The sequence below is a fragment of the Melopsittacus undulatus genome, chromosome 2, assembly GCF_012275295.1.
Source record: "Melopsittacus undulatus isolate bMelUnd1 chromosome 2, bMelUnd1.mat.Z, whole genome shotgun sequence".
Classification (NCBI taxonomy): domain Eukaryota; kingdom Metazoa; phylum Chordata; class Aves; order Psittaciformes; family Psittaculidae; genus Melopsittacus; species Melopsittacus undulatus.
In genome coordinates, this window is record NC_047528.1 from 86786921 (window position 1) to 86813341 (window position 26421).

Genomic DNA, 26421 nt, shown 5'->3' on the forward strand with positions numbered 1-26421 from the left:
TTTTTGAAAAATGCAAGCCTCACAGAGTATCTAGATTGGTTCTATTTTAGCCACATGGAGTTCCCACTGCAAGAAAGCAATGACAGACATTAATTGTTCTCTATAATATTCTAAGATGAACCTTCTGACAAATTTGTATTTGTCATTTTTCAAGGAGATGTTATTAGTCACCCTACAAATTATGTTTACATGCATACAGACTACAAACTACAGAACACAACTCTGGAATACTGTGCACGGTGATATCAATGTAGAGCCAAGCCTGAGAAACTTGTATCTCTCTATTTCTCTTTATGCTACACTAAGAAATTTAAAGTTCTAAGTGAAATGCCCAAATAATACATTTGCCAGTTATTAGTGAAACTGATTTCTTTATCTAGCTCTGTATTTGCAGAGGCAGTACTTTTCAGGATTGGGAATGGGAATGCGCTCATGAAATTAATTTTCTTTTTGTACCGATATTAAAGTCCTTGCCACAATTATCTTACAAAACAGTTTTGCTACAGAATAACAGAATTTTCTGTATCATGGCTGGCATTAGGGTGACAGCCATCTCCTAAACCCCAAACAAATTATATTCAGATGAAATGCATGCATGCATTAGTAACATTCTTTGCACAAAGGAGTACAGATTAAAAAGGAAAAAAGACAACTTTTCTTAAATTGTTATTAGCTGTCATACCATTTTTCATCTCATGAACATAACAAAATACTATTAGATTCCCAGCTATTAGTTTCAGTAATTTTGTTTTCAAATTGAAATTCTGTGTGAATGGGTTGGAAAACACAAACATGCCTAATGTCTTAAGTAGTCAATACTTCGAAACAACTGGCTATGACAACTGATTCCAGTATTAGGCACAAAAGCAAAACCAGCTTACAGACTGCACATAACTGACAGGTTTCAATACTACTAGCAGTTAAACAGAAAACTTGGCATTCTTCATCAAGAAGCTGCTTTGTGTATCATGGAATTCCTCCCTCCATTTGTCACTGTACTCTGCAGAAAACAAGACATGCTGCTTTGCATAAAAACCATTACAGTCTACAGTATATCATCTCAGATATCTTGGGGTTTTGCTTTTACAGATAATACATTCTACAGAACAATTTTGATGCGCTTCAGCCACTTCTATATATGTATGCATACTCATTTTAAGCAGATTCAGAAATGAATCTAAACATACAGTCTTTAAGATTTAATTACTCATCACATGCCCACAAGATCATTTAAATGAAAGAAACAGCATCATGCACTCCTGAAAAAGATTTATAATTTTCTTACCAAGACACAGAATTTAATTCAATCTGATCCCCCCATTACTTTGACATTTCTCTAAAAAATTATGTATCTAAACCAGTTAAGGTGATCTCTGGTCTCCTATTCTAGCACAGCAAATTTTGAGAACATTCTTTCTAGTTACCTCATTTTTTGCCTTAAATTGGGATACACATTAATTTAACTATGGAAAGGGTATTTTATGTTTACTCTTCCTGAGTAGAAAGTTTGAAGCAGGTGATCTTTTATGCTCTTTTACATAACAAATTTTTACTTGTGTCTCTTTCAATCACTGAGTAAATTATAAATTATATCAATTGTGATGTGTTAGATGTGGTATATTCTGAGAAAACCAGGAAACTTTGGATACTTGATAATCAATTTATTCATCCATCTAATTAGTGAGGTAGCAAAGGCATGCTGTTAACTCTTGAAGATTTTAGAAGAGATAAAAATCACTAGATGGATCCAGCCCCTCTATATTTTCTCCTGACTATGAATTTTATTTTTTTTCCCTATTTACTTTCACCATTGAAAAAAAGGTCCATTAAAAAAGTGAGCTTACTCACCAGGTGGGTCTCCCAGACATTCACAGCTCTAACTGTAAAGCCACACAGAAGCCTGTTAAGCGGCCTGATGCCAAGGACCAGCTTTAGATCTATTTATAGCATAAACATGGTGAAAGCCAGATAAGTCTTATTAGCCTATTTAACAGTTATTTGAAGATTTGTTTATTTAAAACGCAGTAACTTTAACATAACTGCATAAACCTCAGTTTCTTCAACATATTTTAAAGCTTAAGCAACACCCTATTAAATGTTAGCAAAACTACTCTTGAAAGCCCTTCACACCTTTAATAACTAGATAGTATATGTTACATTAAAGGATGTAATGAATTCAAACAAACTGGACAGTAACAGCAAACAAGCCATTCATTACTTCAAGTGAAAGCCTGTATATGCATACTAAATCAGCAAGACAAATTCAAGAACTAATATCTTTCTGTAACTGGATTTAAATAAGCTAATTTTGGTCTTCAGCATTGGGTCTAAGTAACAGGAGGGAGGTATTAAATTCAGACCCATGTGGCTAAAACAGAGAAGAGTAAACATTACTGGGGAAAAAACAAACAAAAAAAAGCAAACAAAAAAAAGAAATGTGAGAGAAGACTGTCATGAAAAGATTAAAAAAAAAAAAGAAAGGAAAATAATCTTAACTCTGTGTAGGTAGTGGGGTGGAAAGGAAGATACTCAAAGAACATGCCAAGAAAAAGCAAAGAAAGCTCTCAGAATCACTCATGGCCAAATTAGTGTAAGTCAAAGTCTTAAGAAAAAACTTCTCAGGAAAAAAAAACTGTTAATTCATAATTAAGAAAGAAGGAAAAAAAAGAAAATAATAAGCAGAACTGACAACTGTTCATGAACTGCAAGCAGCTGGGCACATTTTGTTACAGAAAATTGAACAATTACTGATGACCACAGTTTACTACATTGCACTTTTACTGTGAGGTGTATCTTAGTATAACATCCCACTGGTTTTACGTTTCTGTTTAAATGCCACTATCATTTGGAAGAATGAGAAATTCATTTCATAATTAAACAAAATTAAATAATGGTTTTAAATTAAGCTAATTTTTTCCATTCCTATGAAGAGGGAAATTCACTTCTGGTTTAGTAAAGGTGGTCCAATGACCTAGTCAAATGTCTACATTAATTTACTGAAGACTGAAGCAGAAAAGACTACCTTGTGCCCAAGTGTTTTAACTATTGTTATCTTCCTTCTCTATAGAAGTCTACATGGAAAGCCATCAGGAATATTCACTGGATCTGCCCCAGAAACATGAATGAATGTGCAAGACTACCTTTGAAAAATATTCCACTTCCTACTTCTCTGTACAATGCAACATGAGAGGAGGCTGTGAAGCCACTAAAACTTTAACAATAATTTGGTTTACTAGCACAATAATTCTAAGAAAACCTTCTCCATGTTCACAGCTTCTATTATAGCAAACATTAACTGGAATGTAGTGTTCAGAAGCAGGAAAAGATTTGTATCCTTCTTAATTGTTATCTTACTGTTATCTCTGTTATCTTACACACTTTTAGAGAATGATTTATTTCAGTTGTTACTAGCTTTACAGAGCTAAAGACAATAGCACCACACTGTGGGAGAAATCATCGCCATGCATAGTGAACAAGGCAGCAGTTAGGAACTGAGGCAGTAATAGAACAAGTGGTAATGGGCTTAAACTTAAACAGGAGAAATTCAGGTTAGATATAAGAAAGAAATCCTTTATCATGAGGTTGGTGAGGCACTGGCACAGTTTACCAAGGGAAGCTGTGGCTGCCCCATCCCTGACAGTGTTCAAGGTCAGGTTGGACAGAGCCTTGGGTAATACAGTCTAGTGGAAGGCATCCCTGCCCACAGCAAGAGGGCTGGAACCAGATGATCTTAAGGTCCATTCCAACCCAACCATTCTATGAGTCTATGAGCATTAAAAAATGTTCCAAATATTCTGGAAGTTATGTGTGCCACCCAGGTTTAGAAGGACATGAGGTCTGGAATGCTGCCTGATAGCTTCTAGTACAAAATGAAAGATCCGATCCCTGCCCATGGCAGGGGGGTTGGAACTAGATCATCTTAAGGTCCTTTCCAACCCTAACTATTCTATGATTCTATGATTCTAAGATGACAAACTTAAAGATACATTACAGCCAGATTTTCAATGTATTTCTGATCACAGCAAACCTGGGTATGTAGAACTGGCCATCCCATTCCCACTTTTTTTTATAAATTGCAATATATTGAATATAGTATCAGAAGCTATTCCACTCTCAAAAAACATTAAAAGCAGCTATGACAAGAAAACCTAGGTTGGATTCAATTAAAATCTCGAGCCTTTAGACTATTGAGGAAACTTGCCACAGAACTTGTAAAGAACACGAGGTACCATCTATTAGTCCAAATCATGTACACAGAATCACAGAATGGTTGAGGTTGGAGGGGACCTCTGGAAGTCACCTGGTCTGAGGCCCCCCTGCTCAAGCAGAGACACCTAAAGCCAGTTGACCAAGACTGTGTTCAGGTAGCTTTTGTATAACTCCAATGACAGAATCTCCACAATCCGAATAATCTGTGCCAACACTTCGTCATCCTCACAGTAAAACCCCCCTATTTTCTGATGTTTAGACAGAACCTCCTGTGTGTGTTTGTGCCCATTCCCTCTCTTGCCTCCTTCTACCTGCTGGTAACACTCCACCTAGGGAGGCAGCCCCAGGATACTGTTAGTCATTCTGCAGCAAGGGCACATTCTGGTCTCATGTTTTAACATAGTGTCTACCAGGACAACCACAGGGCCTTTTCTGCAAAAAAAATCAACTTGCCAGCCAGCCAGCCTGCAGCCTGTATTGGTGCATGGGGTTGTTCCTCTCCAGATGTAAGACTTTGCATACCTTCCCTTATTGAACTTCATGAGGTTCATGTCAATGATGGATCCTGTCTGGATGGCAGCATGATCCTCTGGCTTATCAGCCACTTCTCCAGTTTGGTGTCACCTGCAGCTTTGGTGTGTACTTTGTCCCATCACCCAGACCACTAATGAAGATGCTGAAGATTATTAGATCCAGTGATTATTGGTTTCTGCTGCTCAGGTACACCACTGGTTTCTGACCTCCAGTTATGCTTGGCACTGATGAGTATGCTCTGGGCCCAGCTTTTCAGCCAGTTTTTAATCTCCCTCACCGTCTGTTCATCCATCTCATGTGCCATCAGCTTCTCCATTAAGATCTTACGGGACACAGTGTCAATGGCCTTCCTGAAGTCTAGACAGTATCTCTTGCTGTCCATTCATCTACCATGATTTTTTTTTAATATAAGAAAAAAGATGGTGATGTGCCAACTGCAAATAGGTCCTTGGAAAAAAAATGACAAATAAAGCATCTGATTTCAAATCATTTGGCCTGTGAGGACAAGATGAAGAAAATGAGCTTATATAGCCTATAAAAGATAGCATAATAAGGTACCTATCAGTAGTCTTTCAACACGTTAGAGGTTATCAAGCAGAAAGAACCAAGCTCTTTTTCAAGGTATACAGTGAATGTATACCTTGTGCCACAACAGTCATAAAAAGAAACAGTGAAAGTTTCATCTGGATATAAGGAAAACATTTCACCCTAGGAAAATAATTAAGCACTGAAACAGGCTGCCCAGGGAAATTATGGCTCTCCATCCTTTTCTAGACCCAACTGGACAAACCCTTAGGCAATCCACTTCAAGCAGATCAGACTGAAGACCTCTTGGGCCATTTAATTGGAAAGATTCTATGAAATCAATTTTACTTTATGTTTAGAGTGTCCTAACACCACACATGTAGTGAGCATACACAGCATAACTCATTCATCTCCAAAACCTCATTCACTTATCTGAGTCTTCAGGGTTTTTTCCTTTGCCAAAGGTACAATGCAGCACATACATTATTTATCCATCATGCTGCCTCTGGACTGATGGGTCACCATATGGGAAAGAAAACTGCCACAGCTTCAGTGACTTAAAGAGATATTCTTCATTTTCTCATCCATAAATCTTTAGCTATTCAAAGAGGCCAGCAGCAAAAGAATTTGTATTGCATTCATACTGTATAATACATTAAGCATCTCCAGTCTTATTAGTCTGAGGCAGAGCTGACAACCACCGGCTTCTTTCCAGCAGCATAAAAGACAGAAAAAGTCTGTGGGGAGGAGGGACAGAGCATCATTTCCTATTGTTGACTGAATATAAACAACTGTCTGATTGACACAAAACCCCATCCTCTGACTACACCCATGCACTGGAATCTTCTTTTCTAGTGACAGATAAGACCATCACACAATTCTGTAGAGACCTGGAAAGCTGAGTGGAATCACACTATCTTGCATATTTTTTAAGAAAGAAATGTAAGAATTACAGTGCTTGATTTTTGTTAAGCCAGTATACAAAAATGTGATATAAGCAATGGCTAAATTTTTATTACATATAAGAACAGAAGGTTCTTTTACAGAAAAGCAGGACTTAAGTAGAAGGTAATCTCCAGTTTTATATTTGTAAAATGCGTATTTCTATATGGTAACATCCTTCCAAGAATGTTTAAGCAAGTGTTCTTTCTTTGCAATGTGCCATCACCAACAATAGCGCTGCAAGCTGAATTCTCTCTGCTAGTAACCTTGTACAATCCTGTCCTTACTCAAGAAGATTGCAAGGAAATTATATAGGAAATTGTTGCCAGTTTAACAACCACATGCTGACTTCTACGCAACTCATTCAAGCCTAGACAATAGATTTAAAAAACACTCTGGTTATAGTATTTATACTGTACATCACAGGAAAGGTGGAAAGAGTTACACTTACTAATTAATCCTGGCTAATTTTCAGTTTGCAATACTAACAGTATTATCTTCTTTCCCTCCTTCCCTACCCTCTCCCTTTAAACCAATAACTTAACTGCATTAACCGGGGTGCCAGGAGGAGCTGTGCTTCAGTGCCAATCACTTCTGAAGCAGCTATAACCACTTCACAGGCTGCCAGTATCCCTTTTTCAGGTGGAGTATAGTCGGCCTTGGATCCTCTGTATCCCTGACTTCAAAAGCCAAGGAGCTGACCTCAAGTCTCCCCTGAAGCTTTCTGCCAGAGGTTCCAGACAGGACCATTCTCCCCAGCTGCAGTATAGAAGGCATTTTTAACACCTTGCCCAGTCCAGACTGGCGCAAGAGCTACTGTATGAACTATCTACAACTGTCACAGCTGAAACCAGGGCACTGATCAAACCAATATGACTTTCTAAAGAAAAAAAAAAAAACAAACATAAAAAAACCCAAAACCAAACCAAACACCACCACACACACAAAAACAAAATGCAAAACCAACAACCTAAAACAACAACGCAAACAAAACCCACCAAACCAAAAAACAGCATTCATGAACTGAACTGTACACAAACAGCCAGAGCTAGAAGGAGCACACCATACACTAATTGATATACTGAAATCCTAGATGGGTCTAACACTTCTCCTGCTGCAAAGACTTCTATACTCTTCACTACAGCAAACTGAACAAGATGCATAAATAGCACTAGAAGCTCCAGACTGTTCAGCACAGTTCCCTTCGCAGGCAAGAACACAATCTAAATTCCCTACTACCTGTAGCCCTGTAACAGTGTATTTTTGGGTACAGAGTCATGCAGCCAGAGCAGCAAGACTGTAGAGCTTCACATCTAAGTCCAACTTCTAGCACAGTGCTCAGGGCACTTGGTCAAACACAGGTCTCCAATAGCCACTGCTGGTGCACTAATCACACACTGGACAAAAGAACTTGTTTCCTGCTCTCCTTCCCCAGCCCTCCTTCCCCTCGTTTTGATCAAATGTAACCATGCTTGATGAGCTCTACTCCAAGTTCAAAATATTCTAAAATGGCCAGACTTGACCTGAAAAAGCATATGTTCTATTAAGTTCTATTCAAACAGTGAGTGCAACTGACCAATAACTTTAGAAAGTACATTATACAGCTAAAGGCAATTCTAGCTGGGGAAGGTGGGAAGAATTAAATGACACTTTAGAAATACTAAGCAGCATTCTTTTTCTTTAATGTAGAACTACATCTCTAGAAACTGCACATTTACCTTTATCAGGACAAAAAGCCCAGTGATTAACTCAATGCCATTAAACAACAGATAATAATCCCTTTAGTTTGTCACAATATAAAAGCTCAAACTTTTAATTTGCTTTTATACCTTATAACCCATAAGAGATGTGAATATGTTTCAAAAACATCTGTGCTGGGAATATTTGGAAAAACATAATTGTTTCATTCATCTTCAAGCAGCAATGCAAAATACTAATTAAGATAAAATTCAGCAGCTCAATATGAATGATAGGTACAAAAAAAAAGGCAAAAATCACATCTTTTGACAAAACAGAATGCATGTAAGGTATCTGACAGTCTTCAGTCTTTGTTGAGACCTTCAGGCAAGTTAGGACTGGAGTGGAGAGAAGTCCCAGAAATGGACCTAAGTTCCCACAAAACAATATGCAGTTACACTTTTAATAGAAAAAGGTTTGCAGATACTACAGTAAGGGCATATACCTGCCTCAACTTTGTGTGCAGACAAAGCTCAGTTTTGACAGTGAGAAACTGACAGGAGAATTGAAGCATGCATCCTAACTGGTGGTGAAAGCCTTCTGTAGACATGGCAGCAGATGATAAATATGACATACCCTTCTGCAGAGATGCAACTTCAGTACAGCTACAAGCATAAAAAAGTTCAAAGCCTGTAATGCATGAATCTTCACAGCTGGAGCAAGGCTGAATGCTGAAAAGGATCTACTGCCTGCCTGGCAGTAAAACTCACATTTATTTTTTTCCCCAACAACATACTAAAATAATGCCATGCATATACTTTAAAAATAAACAAATGAACTAACCTTTTTTCCCCCCAGACGGCTAGCAGCTTATTGTGAAACTCTCTTGGGTAAGCTTAGGCCATATTTCAGAAGTTAATGTACTAATTAAAATAAGGACTAGCAGCAGCTAAGCAAAGTTTTCTTTAATCAGTTTACCCAAGCATTCATTTCAATCTATCCTACCTTGCAAAATACAAGATTTATTTATTTTTACTTGAAAGCCCAATGATTCCTAGTAGGAAGTAGGCAGAATTGGTCACTGCTATTACCTGCTTTTTCTCTCCACATTCAGCTGAGAAGCAGCTGAACAAGTCTAGAACTGTCATCTTTACTAGCTCCCCTGCTAATGGAGATCCTATTCCTGATTCTCAGTGGAAACACATACTACAAATTGAAACAAAGCCCTCTTTCTCATTTTTAAGTTAAAGTGCAATTGAAAGAACTGAAGCAACCTCTGCACACCTCTCCAGATCTTGCTTCTTTTCTCCCCTCTAATTGCAGACTTGGAATGCAGAATAAATATGGTCTCCTCTATACCTAGGGTTATTTTCCCTCTGAACAGAGAGGCAGCAATCACCCCATTTGTTATGGAAATCTTATTCAATAGCAACTGCGATAGCTAAAATCAGATCTTTCTGTGGCCAAAACCAGAATACATAATCCACAAAATGAGTGCTCTAAGGTATCTGGAAATCATTTTACATAGTTTGTGGATGTCATGGTTAAATCATATGCCTGGGGTAGCCACCTTTTTATTTATTTATTTATTATTTTTATTTCCCAAACAGTTTAGGCATACTTTCAAAATTGATTCTCTGTTTCCAATTGATTGCTCCTTTCCTATCCTAAGGAGCCCATAAGGCTAGAAAACTCCATCTTTACAGTCTTCTCCTTTCTGCAAGAATCTGCCCCGAACAAAGCTCTAAAACCATTACTCTGTTATTCAGAGTCTAAATGTGACTTAAAATACAAGCTGGAGGAAGATTATGCCAAACTAAAAGAAGGGAGGTTTTCAATACATATATTCAAAACTGCTAATGATATCTTGGTCCTTATTCTCCTGGGTGGTTGTGTTTGGTTTTCTTTTTTTTTCTTGGGGGGGGGGGGGGGGGGGATTTTGGGGTTTTTTTGACATTCAAGGAAGCTGCTGGCCTGGTTCTCAACAAGATTTCTACACATAGGATATTTAAGGGATAAATAAATCCATTTACTACATGACACTCCTCTGTGACAAACTAGATTCCAAGTATCATGTCACCAAAAGAGATCCAACAGCAAAAATCCCTTCCCTCATTAATATTTCCCAGCATGTTAAAACCACATGTAATCCACTGAGAAGCAGAAAATATTTGCCCAAGAGGTAAAATAACTGATATAATAGGTACCTCTTAAAAATCAAAAAAGTGTAATCTTTCTGACAAACTGGTTTCCTGGCTTAACTGTTTTCATCAAGACACATGGCTGTTCACACAGTAATTTGCTTTCTGGTGCTCCCTGATTGCTATCCAGGTAAATATGAAGGTTTTCAGAGTAATTGCTCTGCAGCTGGAAAAGTGGCCAAAATCCCTGAAGAGAATGACTCAGTGGGAAATTTATGAAAGGGGTGGGAGGAGAGAGAGACACTCTTTTTAGTCCTGAGTTGGGTTTTTTCCCAGCCTAGTTTAGGCCACAAAACAGTAAGAATGTGAACAAAACTGACAAGGAGGGGAGTAACATACCTAAAGGAACCCTACTTGACAGATTTTTTTTTGGACTTCATTATATGCATTTTACTATGAAATGTAAAAATCTTTGAAAGTGAATACTTGCACAGAAACTCTTTTCTGGACAAGGTAATTTGATCTGCAGTATCAATATTGTGAGCATTTTCTACTACTTGCTGTCAACTTCCTCACAAGCAAATTTTTCCCATTTTACAGAATTATCTATGTAAATCTGAGATTTTCATATACTACATAAACATTACAAACTGTTTACGTAGACCAACATGGTCTATGATTTAAATAAACTGTTTTTATGACAAGCATCTGACTACAGTCAGCATCTTCTACTACTAGACAGCTTTTTCTGAAGTATGTAAATTGAGAAACCATTTTGACTGATGAAAGAGCATATGCTAATCTATTTTAATTAGGAAGTCACCTCCAACATAATACTGAGAAGCTTAACATGCTTTTTCAGCCCACTCTGAGTGGAACCAAACAGTCGTAAATACACTGACAGTTTTGGATACTGGATCATTCCAAACCATATCACCATAGTTTTTTTGTTGATTATTAACTTGCTAATATTGAGTGATAGCCCTTCCCACTTTACCTCTTGGGAAAGAGGAAGTAACAGATTACACATGCTTTACTGAGAAACAGGACTGAGGATATAGAAAACATCTGAAACAACTGGAAAAACAAACAAATAAAACAAATACTTTCACATTAGATCAATACTGTGTACTTTCTCATTTCTACTATATGCATTAAGTATACCAGGACCAAAAATTTGCTCCTGAGAAAGACACTGACTAGAACAACGCAGCTCATATCCATTAAAGCAAAAAGGAATACAGGTTTTTTGCATGTCTCACAGGATCTTAACTCCAAACAAGAAAAGCACTTAATGAGTAACTGGTCAAGTGTGAATTTGGACTTAGCACACCTCTGTGCATTTAAGCCACTCCAAAGAATGCTGACCAAGAGATTTTTACATGTCATTAAAGAACAACATACTTTCCAAAGGTTTTAACAAATTTCCAAATATCATTTCAGCTGATAGGATGGAAGATCATATTTATTTTTACTAGAAGTGAAGGAGAATAGGGGTAAAAAAACTGAAGACTTTTACCACCAGCACACTTACATGTGGATAAAGATGATGATAATATACAGTGTTGATATCATCTCTTGTTCAGTAATGGGGATGATCACCCCCCTTCAAACAAGCTTACTGAAGTAACATTTTCCACAGAACACATACACTTCTGCAGAAGATATGTTACAGTGCCAGACTTGGGAGATATGACTTCCTCCTTTCTCTTGGAGGCTTATATTTCTGTAAGTAACCAGGACTTTGAACAGGGGCATTAGGCATTCCAGTTTCCATTTCCTGAAATTTCAAGTGCTATCCTGTAAAACAGCAGCTTAGCAGGGACAAAAAGAGAAACATTTTTTAACCATTCTTTGAGGAGCATCCCCTGCCAAAGCCACGAGGTCAGATACTAGAAAACTGTGAAAAATAGAAAAAAATGATTTTGCTAGTTACAGTACACAGGAATGACTAATGCAGGTTTGTACTTATTAGGTATAAAACACGCTTGTGTGCTAGAAAACCCTTATTTTCCCAAAAAGGGATTAGGTAGGGAAGCACAGTTGTGCAAACAAGGTGGCCAAGATCTTATTTCCCCCAGTGAGAAAAGATGAGGTAAATTTCTTTCTTCCACACATGCTCACAGGGATACAATTTGAGTGCAGAGAACTACCTCTCCCCTGAATTCTAGGCAGAAGCAGTGAAGCAACAAACTTTACTTTTACCATGCTGAAGAGGAAAAGTCAACCTGCTAAAAGTTCTTTCCCCGAGCGCTTTTACAAATATTTGGGGGGGGGGGGGGGGAGAGGGGTGTTAAGACACAAGTATCTGAACTGCCATGAGGTCTTTCGAGAGACAGTAACAGAACAGGTTACTGTGTACCACTCCCTCCAAGGAAAACAATCCAGGTTGCAACAGGACGGTCTGCAGGTGGCTGCAGATTCAAAGAGAAAACCATAATGTCGACACTTCTTTCGAAGGTTCTTGTAACCATGAGCACTAGAGAAACTTTTTAGTTTGATTTCAGAAACCAAAATTGCAGTTCAATTTTGCAGCAAGCCAGTTTCCATGGGAGGAAAATTCTAATTAATAAACTTCCTACAGTGTGCTGGGAGGCCAGTGACTCTGAAGAAAACTGAAGGAGATCTCACTGTAGACCAGCTAGTACAGTGTGAAACAATGTATAACAGCATTACTATGAAAAAGAAATGCAAGACAAAGTGGGGGGAAAAAAGCCAGAAAGAAGTTTTGGCAGATACCGAGGAGCTGTATATTAAAAAAAAAAAAAACAACTAAAATAATGAAAACTGGCAGAGGAACACTTAAAGCATTAAGGAATATTGACACTCAAATTGGAAGTAAAATATTGGTACTGAAGAGACTAGCAGAAAATAAAACTGGTTTGTGTTCATTAACCAAGCAACAGAGAGCACAGAGTCAGATCCAGTATAATCTTTTCTTCAAGTTATTCTGAAAACACCCAAAGGCATAGGAAGGAATAAGATGAACAAAACTTTTTTTTTCAAAATATATAAGTATGCATAGAAGTGACACGAAACATTATATTAATCTCTAAACCAAAACTGTAATCCTTCTTAAACAGCTCTTAAGATTACAGAAAACAAACTAGGATCAAAAATAAAAGGTACTGTATCATAGTAAGAACAAAACAGGAGTGCCACGTGCAAATTTTTAGCAGCCAAAATGAAAGCAAAAAAGCACTGAAAGTTTGCTCATTAACTACAGCTCTATCCGAAGATGAGGCAAGGAAGAATGCAAGATACTTCTCTTCACAGAAACTCCCCTTTTTTTTCTAAAGAAAATAAACACACAACTCTCTTTCACTGACACAGGCTTTACAAAACAAATTCTTGTAACAGCAGTCAGTAATGAAATCCAGCCAAAATTTGTCATTTTAAGAGTACAGATGAAAATGTAGAACAAAACAGCAGCTCAAGATAAATTTCATCAAGGAACTAGAGATGGCAGCAAAGTCTCAAGCTATCAGTTGAGAGTAAAAGTTAAAATGAAAGTTCTGAATAATCTTTACAGCCTTCTTCAAACAGTAAACATTTCAAGTTGATTTTCTCTTTTTCCTTTTTTTAAACAGTGATAAGACAGAAAATAAAAAAAGGAAACCCATTAGAAAGAAAAGGTACAAACCACAGTAAGACTTCATTTTCAGACACAAGGACTTCACAGATCAATCTTCAGCACATATCAGAAAAAACATTTTTAAGCAGTTTTCAAGAAAAGATGCATATTTAAATCTATCATGTATCAAGGTACTCAGAAGTCACCACTGATTTCTGAGTGTTCCAACCATGTATCTGAAACCACATTTCAGGAATGCATTAGTCTCATGCTTTTCCTCAGCTTTGCAATCCTAATGAATACTGAAAAATTTGGTACAGGCTCAGTTGCAGGAAAACAATCCCCACCTCTTAGTCTTCCGCAACACCTAGTTTTCTTTAAAAATACATTAGTAGTATTGGAAACTAAGCTCTATTCTGAAAAATAGCAAATATTCAGGGAAAGAACCACAAAAGTTTCACAAAGTGATCTCAGATTTCTGCTAAACTGCCTCCTGAGAATACTCTAAAATGCTACACTTCTGAGTTTGCTATGTAATTCTAAAAGAAAAGGATCCTCGCATATTGAAAAGTTCTGTCTCAACAGCAACAAGTAGTTCAGTATCTCACAACTAAGAACACCAAAACCAACAGTTCTGCTACATATTTTGTCAAGCTACTAACTGTGGCATGTTCTGAGAACCAAACTGTCACTCCATGTCCAGTGCAGCAGCATCTGCTGCTCTCTCATCAGTGCTTGGAACACTCACTCTGAAATTGGGAGGCACATATTCAAGTCCTTCCGTAACACACAGCACCTGAAAAAGCACTCATCAGAATACATGAGAAACAAAGGTATTCTCAGCACTGCTGGCTGCTGTTTTATGGAAACATTTAATATTCACCAGACCACTAAGAAGGGAAATGCAACATCCATGATGATCATACTCACTAAGCAAAAAGAAATCTGATTCCCAGTCCCTGTTGTGAGAATTTTATCTTATACACACAAGGAAACAAACTCTACAGCCAGCAATCTATTTGAAAACATCCTGACCAGCAGAGCAAAGAGGCAATTCAGACTTTTGAATACTTTAAACAACTAAAAACCTAAGGATTCAAGAAAGATGATACGTCTGCAAGAGTTCAGAAAGCTATGAAGTATTCAATACTTTCCAACTGGAAGTGCTGGCAGCTGATTTAAAAAAAAAAAAAAAGACACACTCAAGATCTAAGGTTAGAGAAAGAGCTCCTGATATTTTAAGCACCCTGTTTACTTTAAGAATAAAGGAGACAGAGGAACATGGTTTAAAGATAACTGAACCTTAAGGGCTGAATATCCAAGAAACCTATCCAACAGGTAACCATTTTCCCATAGAGGGAAAAAAAAACCCCAACAAACAAACCCAAAATATAAATAATAAATAAAATCTTAAGCTAATAGCTGTAACTGAGCAAAACAGTTCTGTCTGACCTTCAATTTGAAAGCTCCTTTTGTTGCTTTCATCTCTCTGGGGCCAAAGCTCTGGAATTAAGACACTTGTAGGAACACACTAAAGAAGAGATTAGCTCCAGCTTGCGGGTTGTAGAAAGAAAAACAGTGTTTTCTGTAGGCCGAAGTTGGTACTTTTAAATCTAAATGATCTAGATATACGAATACAGAACTTTTCCTTAATTTAAAAAAAAAGAAAAAAAAAGGGAGGGGAGCAAATATCTTAATTGAAACAAGCTCTTGACTAATGCAATACATTTTAGATTTAGTTTTAGAACAAAACAAAATCTGAAGAAAAGGGTAGCTCAGGAATATTTTGAATTTCTTAAATTTTTCTAAATATCTTATCAGTACTGTTGCACACAATCACATCAGAAGCAGCAGAAACACACTGAGATTTTGCTTCTATAAAAATTAGAAGCATTCACAAATGTTAAGCCTGTTTGTGGTTCAGAGTCTGTCCAACTGTTAATATTCAAGTCCTGAAGGACCAAACAAAATACATGCACACTTCAAAAGCATCTAACCATGTCATAAGCTAATATGCTTCAAAGACTTAGTTCAAACATTCAAAAAACACAAATCCCACATCACACTTTGCCTTCATAATTTTAATTTGACTCTATTGTGTATTCAATTTAAATCCTAACTGAGGTGAGGTCCTGATGAAGTTAGTGCTTAGTTCTAATTAAGAGCAATGTCTATGTGCATAGAAAGAAGGAAGAAGCAAATTAATAACATAAAAGCAACTAAGTGTGATTTGTGTGTGTGTGTGTTAATAATTTTTTGTTAATTCAAAACTTATTTTTTCCTTAAAACAACAAAAAGAAAAAAACCCAAACAAAACAAGAAATTCTTCCCCTTTCCTTACTATTTTCTGGATTACTGCAGGAAAGAGCTTGGAGGCTATCCTTCTGTTTAACATGTAAAAAAGCCAAACACGCTTTACAAAAAGTAACAACAAAGCATTTTATGATATGGCCTTAGTAGCTCATTGTTGTCAAAGGCAAGAAGCGGGAAGTTGCCCTGCACATTTCTCTCCCCCCATTCCTAAATTTTCTACCTTGAGCTAGCCCTGACTGCATTGTAGGTCTTGCTAAGCCAGTGAAATCAGCAGAATAACAACCCATTCAACAATTAAATATTTTTGTAGTGCACCTGGCTTATATAGATCAGATGAACACTAAAGCTGGCATAGAGGAAGGGTGGATATCACAGGGCATGAAACTACATAATTAGAGCAAGACCTCCCTCTTCCAGCAGCAGCAAACTTAATTCAGCTCACATTATAATTGAACTCATATGCTCACAGTGCCTCACACAGAGGCAAAAAGAAGAGAAAGGCTAATACTACCCTGTTTACAGAATTGACAGACCAGCTATAACTAGATACTGCATTCCTCTGGAATCATGGTATTCTTAAAAAGGCTGCAGGATTACAGAGATGCAGGATTTAACCTCAATTCCCTTAACCTCAATTAGCTGCTCTCTAGTTAGACCAGTGCTGGTCAAACATGTTTTCTCTAAAGCCATCTGAACCCAACCTATCTCATCCTGCTAGACTGAAGTTCAACCCTAGCAAACCTAGTGTTCCACAAAGATCTGCTCTGTTCTATGAAAAGTTACTAAGTCAGATCATTATTGATGCAGAAAAGATGCTATTACTAAAATAAATCCTTCCCTAGGTTTTTTGTTTGCTTGTTTGTTTGTTTTTTGTAATCTTCCCAGGCTACCCTCATTCCTACTCTAGATCACCTTTTCACAACCAGTAAGAGAGGTGGAGGGAAGGTTTGGAGAGGGAAGTAGGATTATCTCATTTGCTTCCTCACTGTCCCTTCCACTTACAGGTGTACAAATGCCTCTAACCAAGTGTAAACTGGTGCTTCCCTACTGTTCAGAACTGTTTCCCTCTGCTCAGTATCCAGAACAACATCTGGAGAAAAAAAAGAGAAAAGTGGGCAGCTGACCACTACATTTGCAGCAACAGCTGCAGCATTTCCCTGGAACAGGGTGGAAGTAAAGTAACAGGAGACTGTTTTGACTGGCTTCTCCAAACTGAACATCAGGAAAGCAGTCTAAGGTTTTATTCATAGACCCTCGTCCCAAAACAAAACCAGGAGAGTAAAGAAGATAGTGGAACATGGCTGAAGACCTTGTCAGGACCAGTTAAACTTCCCTTAAGGAGAAATACTAAGAACCTTTTTCTTTTTTGGCTTGTGTTTTTCGCTTGTTTTTGCTTGTTTGTTGGTGTTTTGTGTGCATTTGGGTTTTTTCCTCTCTTGAAAGAGCAATGAATGAGGGACTACCTTTGTACAGATCACTTTTATTTTTTTTCCTCTTTAAAGACAACAGATTTAATACTGGGAAAACCCATAATGACTTCTGAAGGCACAAAAGATAAATGGATACTTTACATACTCAAGTAAGAAGACATCTAGAGACAGACTTCATAAAGTTCTGAATATCTTAAAGGCCACTGTACCTGCAAAGCCTCAGCCAAGACATTTTCCCTTACCCCTAGAGCTCTTGGATCAAAAATTTTGAAATGTGAACTACCTTCCAAACCCTGGTAACAGTGAGTTTAAATGAAGTTACCCAAGAACCATGTGTTTCCTAGAAAAGGAACACTTCAAAATTGTTTCTCATTCTCAAATACAGCAGAACAAACATTTTAATGAGACAAAACTAGTTTTTCAGCTGAGCTGAAAGTGCTTCCTAAACAACTGAACTGAAACAGAACATACTTTATACCAGTTTAAATGCCCACTTATACCCGAGCTTCTACTTCTAAAAATTTTGTTCAGAAGCAAGTTCTTTACAACTTTCTTAATTCACATATCCCAGGAAATGTACTCAATGTTAAATGCTAGGAGTAACTGCTTATATAAGACTAGAATATGGGGATGTTAATAAAAAATGAAATTGGAGTATCTGCAAGCACTTACATATGTCATTGGGCAGCCAAACAAGCAAGTGAAGGAGCCACGTGAAAATCTATTTAACCAAATGCTATTTATAAACCTACGGTGGAAGGAAAACACACAGAACTTAAGGGGCACACAGTGAGCTTTGTAAGTGTGTAAGAATTATACATCAACTATAAATGTCTTCATATGGTGAAGAAATATTTTAATTACTGATTTCTGAAACAGCAAAGTCAACACAGAAATTGACAAAATATTGACAGTACAAGAATAGTGACACATCCTAAGACTTGAAGGAAAGTACAGCCCCATTGTACCTTGAACATTGCAATAAAAGTCTGAAGGTACATAGTAACTTTCTGGCTACCCCTGTTCATGCTATTTTAGCAAAAAGATATTAAAGTAAAAAAGCAAGGCACTTGTTAACCAAAGTACAGTCACTTCTGTCATTTGAGACTACATTAGGAAATAGTCCTTGGTCTTTTTAGTTCTTAAGTTATGCTGTAACAGATTTCTAGTTGTTTCTCTGAAAAAGATGTCTTTGCTTCTCATACAAACTGAAGTGAAAAATTAAACCCTTACTATGATGCAAAGGTCTTTTATGGTCAAGCTCCAAAAATTATTCCAAACCCTATTTATCTGTTTCCATTTCAGAAAAAGATAATGGCTAAGCATGGGGCTTAAACACTAGTAACATTACTGTAACAGAAATGCCAAAGCTTGTGGTGCACTTCTTTTTCTGTCAAGGGAGGCATTATTTTCCCCAACAGACATCTCCCAAGAAACACTGTAACTCACTCTGAATACAGCAGAAGTTTATTATAAGAAGTTACTAACCTGACACTCTAAAAACCAGTTCAGTTTACAGCTAAATTGAAGTGAAGGTTCTCTCTTCCCATGCTTTCGATGCCTTGCCTAAGTGTCTCCTTACATGCATATCTGACATATTCAAAGAAAAAGGGTTTCTTGAGGTTCTTGCTGTGGGTATATTGACTGATTGGTATACTATCTTCAGAGATCAGTCTATCTTTTTAAACCACTAGGGATGACAATCCTGGCCACCACGTGTCAGGTATCCTGTAGATGTGTTTTCACACTGTATATTTAAAAAAAAAAAAAAGAAAAAGTACTCACTACTGGAAAGGGACAATTCATAGTTATTTTTATCAACTCAAAATTTAGTATAAGACACCTACATTTAATGACAACCACTTTGAATTCTGAAGTCACCATTCTCTAGATGATGCACTACAGGTTTCTGAATAGTGATCTTTGGAAACATCGTATTAGGATTAATGCTGCTTCACTACCTTTCATTGTAGTGACATCTGTATGAGATTATAAAAAGGCCACTGCATCAGACAGAGAGCTAAGTAGATGAGTTTTTATTGACATAAAATGTGTCTTTTCTTTCACTAACATTTCTTTATCCTAGAGCATTTTGTCTCAAGCATTGTATTTAAGTGATTATCAGGGATAAAGCCCCCATTCTTGAAGGCAGCAAAGTTTCACACTATTTTAGTAAAAAGATCAAACTCTTGGAAATCTTCAAGACAAGGTAGCTTTTTTTTTTTTTCTGTCCTACAACTTTTCACAGACAGCTGCTCCAGAACCTCAGTAGTAAATTGGTCTGAAATCTAATTTTCAGTCTCAAACTACTCAGGACTGATCTGCACACATTTGCTCATCTGCTCTTACCTTCGAGGGCTTCCTTCTCTTAGGTGTTTAAGCACAAAAACATATTTGCAAAGCCCTTGCATGATCTTTCTCAGTTTGCATTTTCCTAGATCAAGTTCCTTTAAACCCCCATCTTAAGCGAGGCTCTACTTCCCAGTCATTACAGTGGTCTTGTTCACACCATATGGATTTATGTAAGAATGCAGCTGCTTATCAAAACAACACTAGAAAAAGCAACAGAAATGGAGAGTACTGATTAAAATGTTGTAGTCTGCAACCAGATATATCACTCAGTGCTCAGCCACAGTTGAACCTCTTAAGTATAAACAAGTCACTATTAAAGTTTCAATCCATAGCAGAATAACCTAAGGAGATATTCTAGCAATTATATATTTCAAACAATCTAACATTATTTTCCCAAAGCAATGCACATTATGACCTCATGCTTAAATCAAATATTCATTATCATCTGCTACACTTAAACACTGTAATACAGAAACCAGTGTACTAATAAAACATTCTCGTCTATTTCAGTCTTAAAAACACCTCAAAATCTAAACTAGACAAATCACTTTCCATGTTTCAGAGAAGTTCTCTTCACTCTCCCCACTTTCCACACAGTGACATAACACAGTTGTTTCGCATTTTCATTTGATTTGTCAAAATCATACCCATCAGTTACCTGCATCACTTCACCAGGAGATGCAAAATTTCAACAGTGTATACAGAAAAAGTACAGTATCCTCACTCCTGCGCAGAGAAAACAAAGGCAACAATGAAAAGGAAGTATCACTGAAATCATCAAAATACTCCTAGATCGTTTTGTTATCACAGTAATTCAAATTGTAAACATTTCTCCTTGGACAAGGAATCCATGAGCTCTCTCCTTTCTTTCCTAGGCACTCCCAGTCTAGAGCATAAATATAAAGCATCTCCATGTCAAGGTAGGAGCTTAGGATGGAACTGCAACCACCATCCTCTTGCCTAACTTCAACAGGATACAAGCCTTCATACTTTAATGTAAAACAACCCCATCCCCTGTCCTGCCTGAAGACCTTGTATCCTCGTGCACATCTTTTGCAGTGTTCCAGCAGTGCTAGTAGGTTGCTGAAGAGAAACACCTGCAGGCTTCAGGCACTTAAACTCCTCTTTACTAGATGAGCCCAAGCAGAGAGAATTATCCTATCACGGGGGAAGGAGGGATGAAAACAAACTAAAATCCTCAAGTGTGTAGTGCAGAAAAGGAACAGACTGATCCCAGATGTATTGCAGAGAACATCCTGAAAGCTACAACAGTAGTAGCACCGATCATCACATTATACTTAGGTACCAAAAAAACATGCACTACTATTATGCACAATGATTGTTCGTATATAATCCACCACTGGAAGGCAAAATTACAAAAATTACACTTTAAGTGACAATATGAAGACTAACAATTTCCAACTGGGTTCAATGCTCTTTTTAACAGGAGTAAACATTTATTAATTTTATCACACACTATTTATAACTTAAAAATGTGGAGAATTTTTGAGCAGCCTGCAATCCTTTACAGTACTTCCCTAATGCTAACATAATTGGAGATGAATCTTAAGAGGTACAGAAGCTCAAGACCAAATGACGTAAAACCAAGTCCTTGCAGAACAAGGACTCTATCTCATGTTCTTGTCTTCTAGATTCAATACCAACTAAACACAGGCATTCTGTCTTTGGCATAAATAAAACTTTTGCTATGTTTATGTGAAGCTCGTATGACAAACTCAGACCAGTTTTCACCTCAGACGAATACCCAAGATATTTCAACACTACACCTACTATGTTTTATAAACAAATAAATGCATTTTTCAGTAAAGTGTTAATAAAAAAATAAGTAGTATACTTAGAACAATTATCTGTGAACTCTCAATCAAATGCATGGTCTTATCGACATAACAAAAGGCTTAAATATTTTAGACTATGTACTTATCCAACCCTATTCTACTATTCTATGATAATGCATGGGAAGAACCTCTTCAAAGTTACCTGGAAGAAAGTCTATGGGAAAAAATGGCACACCTGTGTTTTCCATCACTACTACTTTGTGTTTTTCATCACCACCTGTTATCCTGAGATATGTTAACATATTTTTGAAGGTGAGTGTAGAAATCCCAATTCTTGCTTGAAGTGTGTTTGTGTCAGTCAGGTCGGAAGACAAGACAGTAAACCCAGAACTAAACACACCTAGGAAAAACAAAGCTGCATGACTAAGGATAGGATCATAAATGCCACTTTAAAAGTTCAAGAAGAAATTGGTATTGTTATTTCAATTTTTATCTCCATATAGCTTTCAGTGACAGAAAGGTATATTGGAAATATATGGAAATTAAGATCTCACTTTAATTTTTTTTCTCTAAAAGAGACGAACTAGAAGTTATCTTTATCCCTCCTGGCCTTTCTTTTCAATATGAAAAATGCATGCTTGCAGAACTTAAACACATTAAATGTCACATGATAAACAGTTTATCATTGTCACTCCAATCAATTCATTCATATACTATTATATTGTAAGTGTTCCACACTCCAGCACACCAAAAGCTATCATCACTGCACTTACACAGAGTCTTACCAGTTTATTATATTTTAAAGTGTTTAAAATTTATGCTAAAGATCAGAATATGCCTCAACAAATTGTACTGCATACTGTCAACTAAGAAACTATCTCCTTGTTTAGCTTGTGAATTGCATGGGAACTTTGACTAAATATTCAGTTATTTCACAGGCAAAGATCTCTTTCCCACACTTTTTGGAAAATAACTTTTACTACCTTACATGATAGTGGTAACTACTTATTTAGAAAAGATAAATTACCTGGTTTAATATTTCATGTGTCCAAAACACAAATCGGAGCCAGATGTGCCATTTGCAAGAATTAAATTACTATATCAATCAATGATAAATCACAAGAATGTGCAGACATTTAGTGGATGTTTCACTGCAAGAGGTTTAGTAAGATGCATACGTAGCAATTGAAAGCAGATTTGCAGCATCTTTCCTCAAGTTGCTTCCAGGCAGCAAAGGTGGTATCCAAAATCTGTAAGCTAAATAAAGGTGCTCAATTCCTGGCTCCCTGGAATTCACCTGCGCAGTATTGCAACGAAATAGGAATTACTCCTCACACAACTGTTCATGAAATGATGTATTTATTTCAACTGCCTTTTTTTTAGAGGACTGACATGACATCTGTGCGGAAAAGCCTGAGCAATCACAACGAGCTATCAGCCCTTCTCACCATCACTGCTGCTATTTTCAGTGATCCACCCTGTTTTTGCTACAGTACTCTTGGCGGCATTATGCTACTGTGATTCAGTATTTATCTGTTACATCTAGTTACATCACAACACTGTCTATACTACCAAAATTTCATGTGGAACTTCCGCAGCTAATACTGAACCCGCAGTTTTTGAGCACTTTCTTCAAAATTCTCAGAACACAAAACAAAAAAGCCAGTTGAGGTGTGCAAACATCTGGACTCCTGTGAATCATCCATTCTCTAAAATGGGCATGAGGTCATACTTAATCACTGCACCTTCTTTCTAAGAATAATTAGGTATGAATAAAATAGTGTGTGAACTACAGTGGTTAGCATAAAACCACTCATAAAAGGAGTGTGCCAAAAATTGTCCTCAAAACATGCTTAATAACTGAGTTTTTGTTTCTGAGCTACAGAAGCTCCTCACCAACAATCAGCATTACACTGAAGCAATTGCTTACTGATTATGGCAGCAAACAAGGCCCTTTAAGCTCAATATATTAAAAAGTTGTGTTGAGAGAGGTAGCAATACATTGTGAAATGACAGAATTGAGTGCTGAAACTTCTGCTGACAACAAAGTCACCTGCCAAGTTCAAGACTCACATTTTCATATAATCACCAGGAAAGATTAATCCGAGAATATTTTCAACCCCAGCTTTGAAAGTAGGCAGCACTTGATATAAACTGGAAAGCATACCAGTGGAGAGCAGGCAAGAGAATACACGCAGAAAAAATCCTTTGTTTATAATCAAAACATGGTGAACAATTACTCTTATAAGGTTAATTGTCAGTAAGAAAAAACTCCAAACACACCAAACGGTGTCACTACTAAGGCTTCCACAGCAATCTCAGACTTGGAATCAGAAACACACAGAAAATTACAAAGTCACAATACTGCTACATCTTTCATGTGCATTTTGCAACACAGACACAACTACAGAAAATATGTGAATGACAACAAATAAATAAAAATGGATTTTGAAACTGAGCAGTCACAAAAATGGGCCAGAAATAGAGTTCAGCTTTAATTTGCTATTACCATCTGATCTGGGGGACTCTGCATTTTCTTGGTGCGATTACACCAACCGAGACTTAAACTGTCATTTCCATCCACCCTGTAACAGTGGCAATCCGAAACAGGCAGCTGGGGAACGCCAGCAACTACCTCAACTCTTAGGCTGGATAGAAGCCTCGAACATCGGTTTAATAGCAGTTGCATAATAAGACTCAAAAGGCCAAACACTCCTACTGCCTTACACATCTCTATTTCCACACGAATGAGAGTGGAGGGAAAGATCTGGACGAAAACCGAGCACTACCCGAGCTGCCACTAACAAGCTGGTTATTATGCAGCATAGGAGAAGAAAAAACAACACCTGGTGCACGGACATGCAGACACCCAGTGAATAGGTGGATCTACGGAGAGATATCTTCCCTTTTCCTTCCCCAATAGGCAATCCTCGATGGGTGTGCCAGGAATGGGATATAGGGGGGAGGAGAAGAAAGGGGGTGGGAAGTGGTTGCCGCTTGCTGCAGCCAGCCTGAGCGATGGTTAGGTGGTTAATCATGGTGGCTGAGGAAACACCGGGTCACTTCTCCCCTTTCCGCCTCCCTTGTCATAACGACGGTGGGCAGCGCGGCGGAGGCACCCGCCGTGCCACCGCCACCAGCCGAGGCGGGGACGACCCGGACCCGGCGCCGCTCGCACGCACCCGCCGGCGGCAACTCAGGTGGGTCCCGGGCAGAGAGAGCATCCCTCAGCCCCCGCGCCCGGCGGGAGGGGCCCGGGGCACCGCCGCCCCCTCCCCCGCTCCGCCCGGCCCTGCCCGCCTCCCTCTCCCTGCGGGACTCACTTGCCGATCACCTCGCAGAGCTCGTACACGTCCTCGAACAGCACGTCGTCGTCGGCCATGGTCCGGGCCGGGGGGATCAGCCCGAGAGGCGGTGGCCCCGGGGAGGGGGAGCGGGGAGGAGGGAAGGAGGAGGGAGAGGGGCGAGGGAGGGGGGAGGGGGGACCGCGGGCACGGTCCCCGCCGCGCGGCGCGCTCCCCCGCCGCTCAGCGCCAACCGCCACCACCACGGTAAATCCCTGCCGCTAAGGCAGCTCCCGCGGCCGCGCCGGGACTCCCCGCTCCTCCTCCCGCGGCCCGCAGCCGCCGCTCCCCGCGCGTGTCACACACTCCGCGACCCCACCTTCCTCCGCCCCCCACCCCCCTCCCTCCCTCCCCTTCTCAGCCGGCTACTCCCCAGCGGGCAGGCGGGCAGCTCCGGCTTAGCGGGGCGGCGCCAGCTCCATGGAGGGGATCGGCGCGGTGGGGAGCGGGCAGCGCCGTCTCGTTCTCTCGCCGAGCGGGCGGGGGGGGTGAGAGGGGGCGCGCGCCGGGAGGGAGGGAGGGAGGGAGGGAGGATAATGGTGGGAGGGGGAGAGGCGGGGAGCTGCAGGCGCGGCCCTTGATTACGCTCCCGGGCTGGAGAAGGAGGAGGAGAAGCGGCAGCGGCCGCGATAGGCGCTGCCTTTACTGGAGGGCGGGAGCGCGCGCGCGGGCGCGCTCCCCGCCACCGTCACGCAAAGCCGTCACGGCGCGCGCGCGCGCACGCACAGCACGCGGGGGGCTGCGCTTGCTTCCGCTCCCTTTCTTCCACCTCCCCCCGCCCCGCCAGAACCGCGCGCGGGGCCACGCCCACCACCCGTTCTGGAGGGGCGGGAGAGGGTCGGTCCGGTGTGCGCAGGCGTGGGCTGCGGTGACGTCATGTGCGGGGAGTGGGGTTTGGCAGCTCGGTGGCGGGTGCTGGTGGTTGCCGTGCGTGAGGGTGCGGCCGGGCCGGGGGGAGCGGCAGCGGGTAGGGCCGGGCTCAGGTACCGACCGTCCTCATCTCCTCCTCCGCTGTTCTGGTGTTGAGTGCCAGTGGTTTCGCGCTGGGCTGGTGGCGCGGCCGAGGGAAGGACCGTAGGCTGCTGAGGCCGCGGGGGAGCGCGGCTCTGCGATTGTAGGCGCATCGGCAGCTACCGGGAGGGGAGGCAGAAGGCCTGGTGCGCCCTGAGAGGGTGGCGATGGCTGCCGCTTGGACGAGGGGAGCAGCATTTCAGCCGCACGCAAGCGTGGTTTCTAGTGATGGGCGTCCCTTCTCGTTTTTACTGTAGTAATAAAAGAACTTCTGGCTTTGGAGAGCTTTGTCCAGGGGCCGTTGAAATGGATTTTTTTTTGGGGGGGGGGGGGGGGGGGGGGTGTTGGGGTTTTTTTTTTCGCCTAAGAGGTTATAAGTATTTTCTGGAGCACAATTTGCGCCTTCGACATTATTAGGTAAACAGTTGTCTTCACATTAGTGCTAAAAACGGGGAATTAAAAGAACCTTTCAGAAGTGCTCTCAATGCTCTTCCAGTTGGGCTACTAAGTGGCAGTCGTTTTCTCTCAGTAGCTACTTTAAAACAACATCTAAGACACCTGCTTTCAGAATGC

At 39.6% G+C, this 26421-nt stretch overlaps 1 protein-coding gene across 4 annotated transcripts in view; it reads right to left on the bottom strand.

Moving 5' to 3' along the window:
* Window positions 1–25106, bottom strand: part of CASK (calcium/calmodulin dependent serine protein kinase) — a 199112-nt gene extending 174006 nt beyond the window's left edge. For 3 of the 4 annotated variants that reach the window (XM_034074362.1, XM_034074365.1, XM_034074364.1), the window contains exon 1: window positions 24817–24942. In XM_034074362.1, coding sequence (XP_033930253.1) covers window positions 24817–24875 — 59 coding nt within the window. In that variant the 5' untranslated portion in view covers window positions 24876–24942. Of the gene's footprint in view, window positions 1–24816 lie in introns of all 4 variants that reach the window. The other variant, XM_034074363.1, reaches the window with a different exon arrangement.
* Window positions 25107–26421: the final 1315 nt, after the last annotated feature.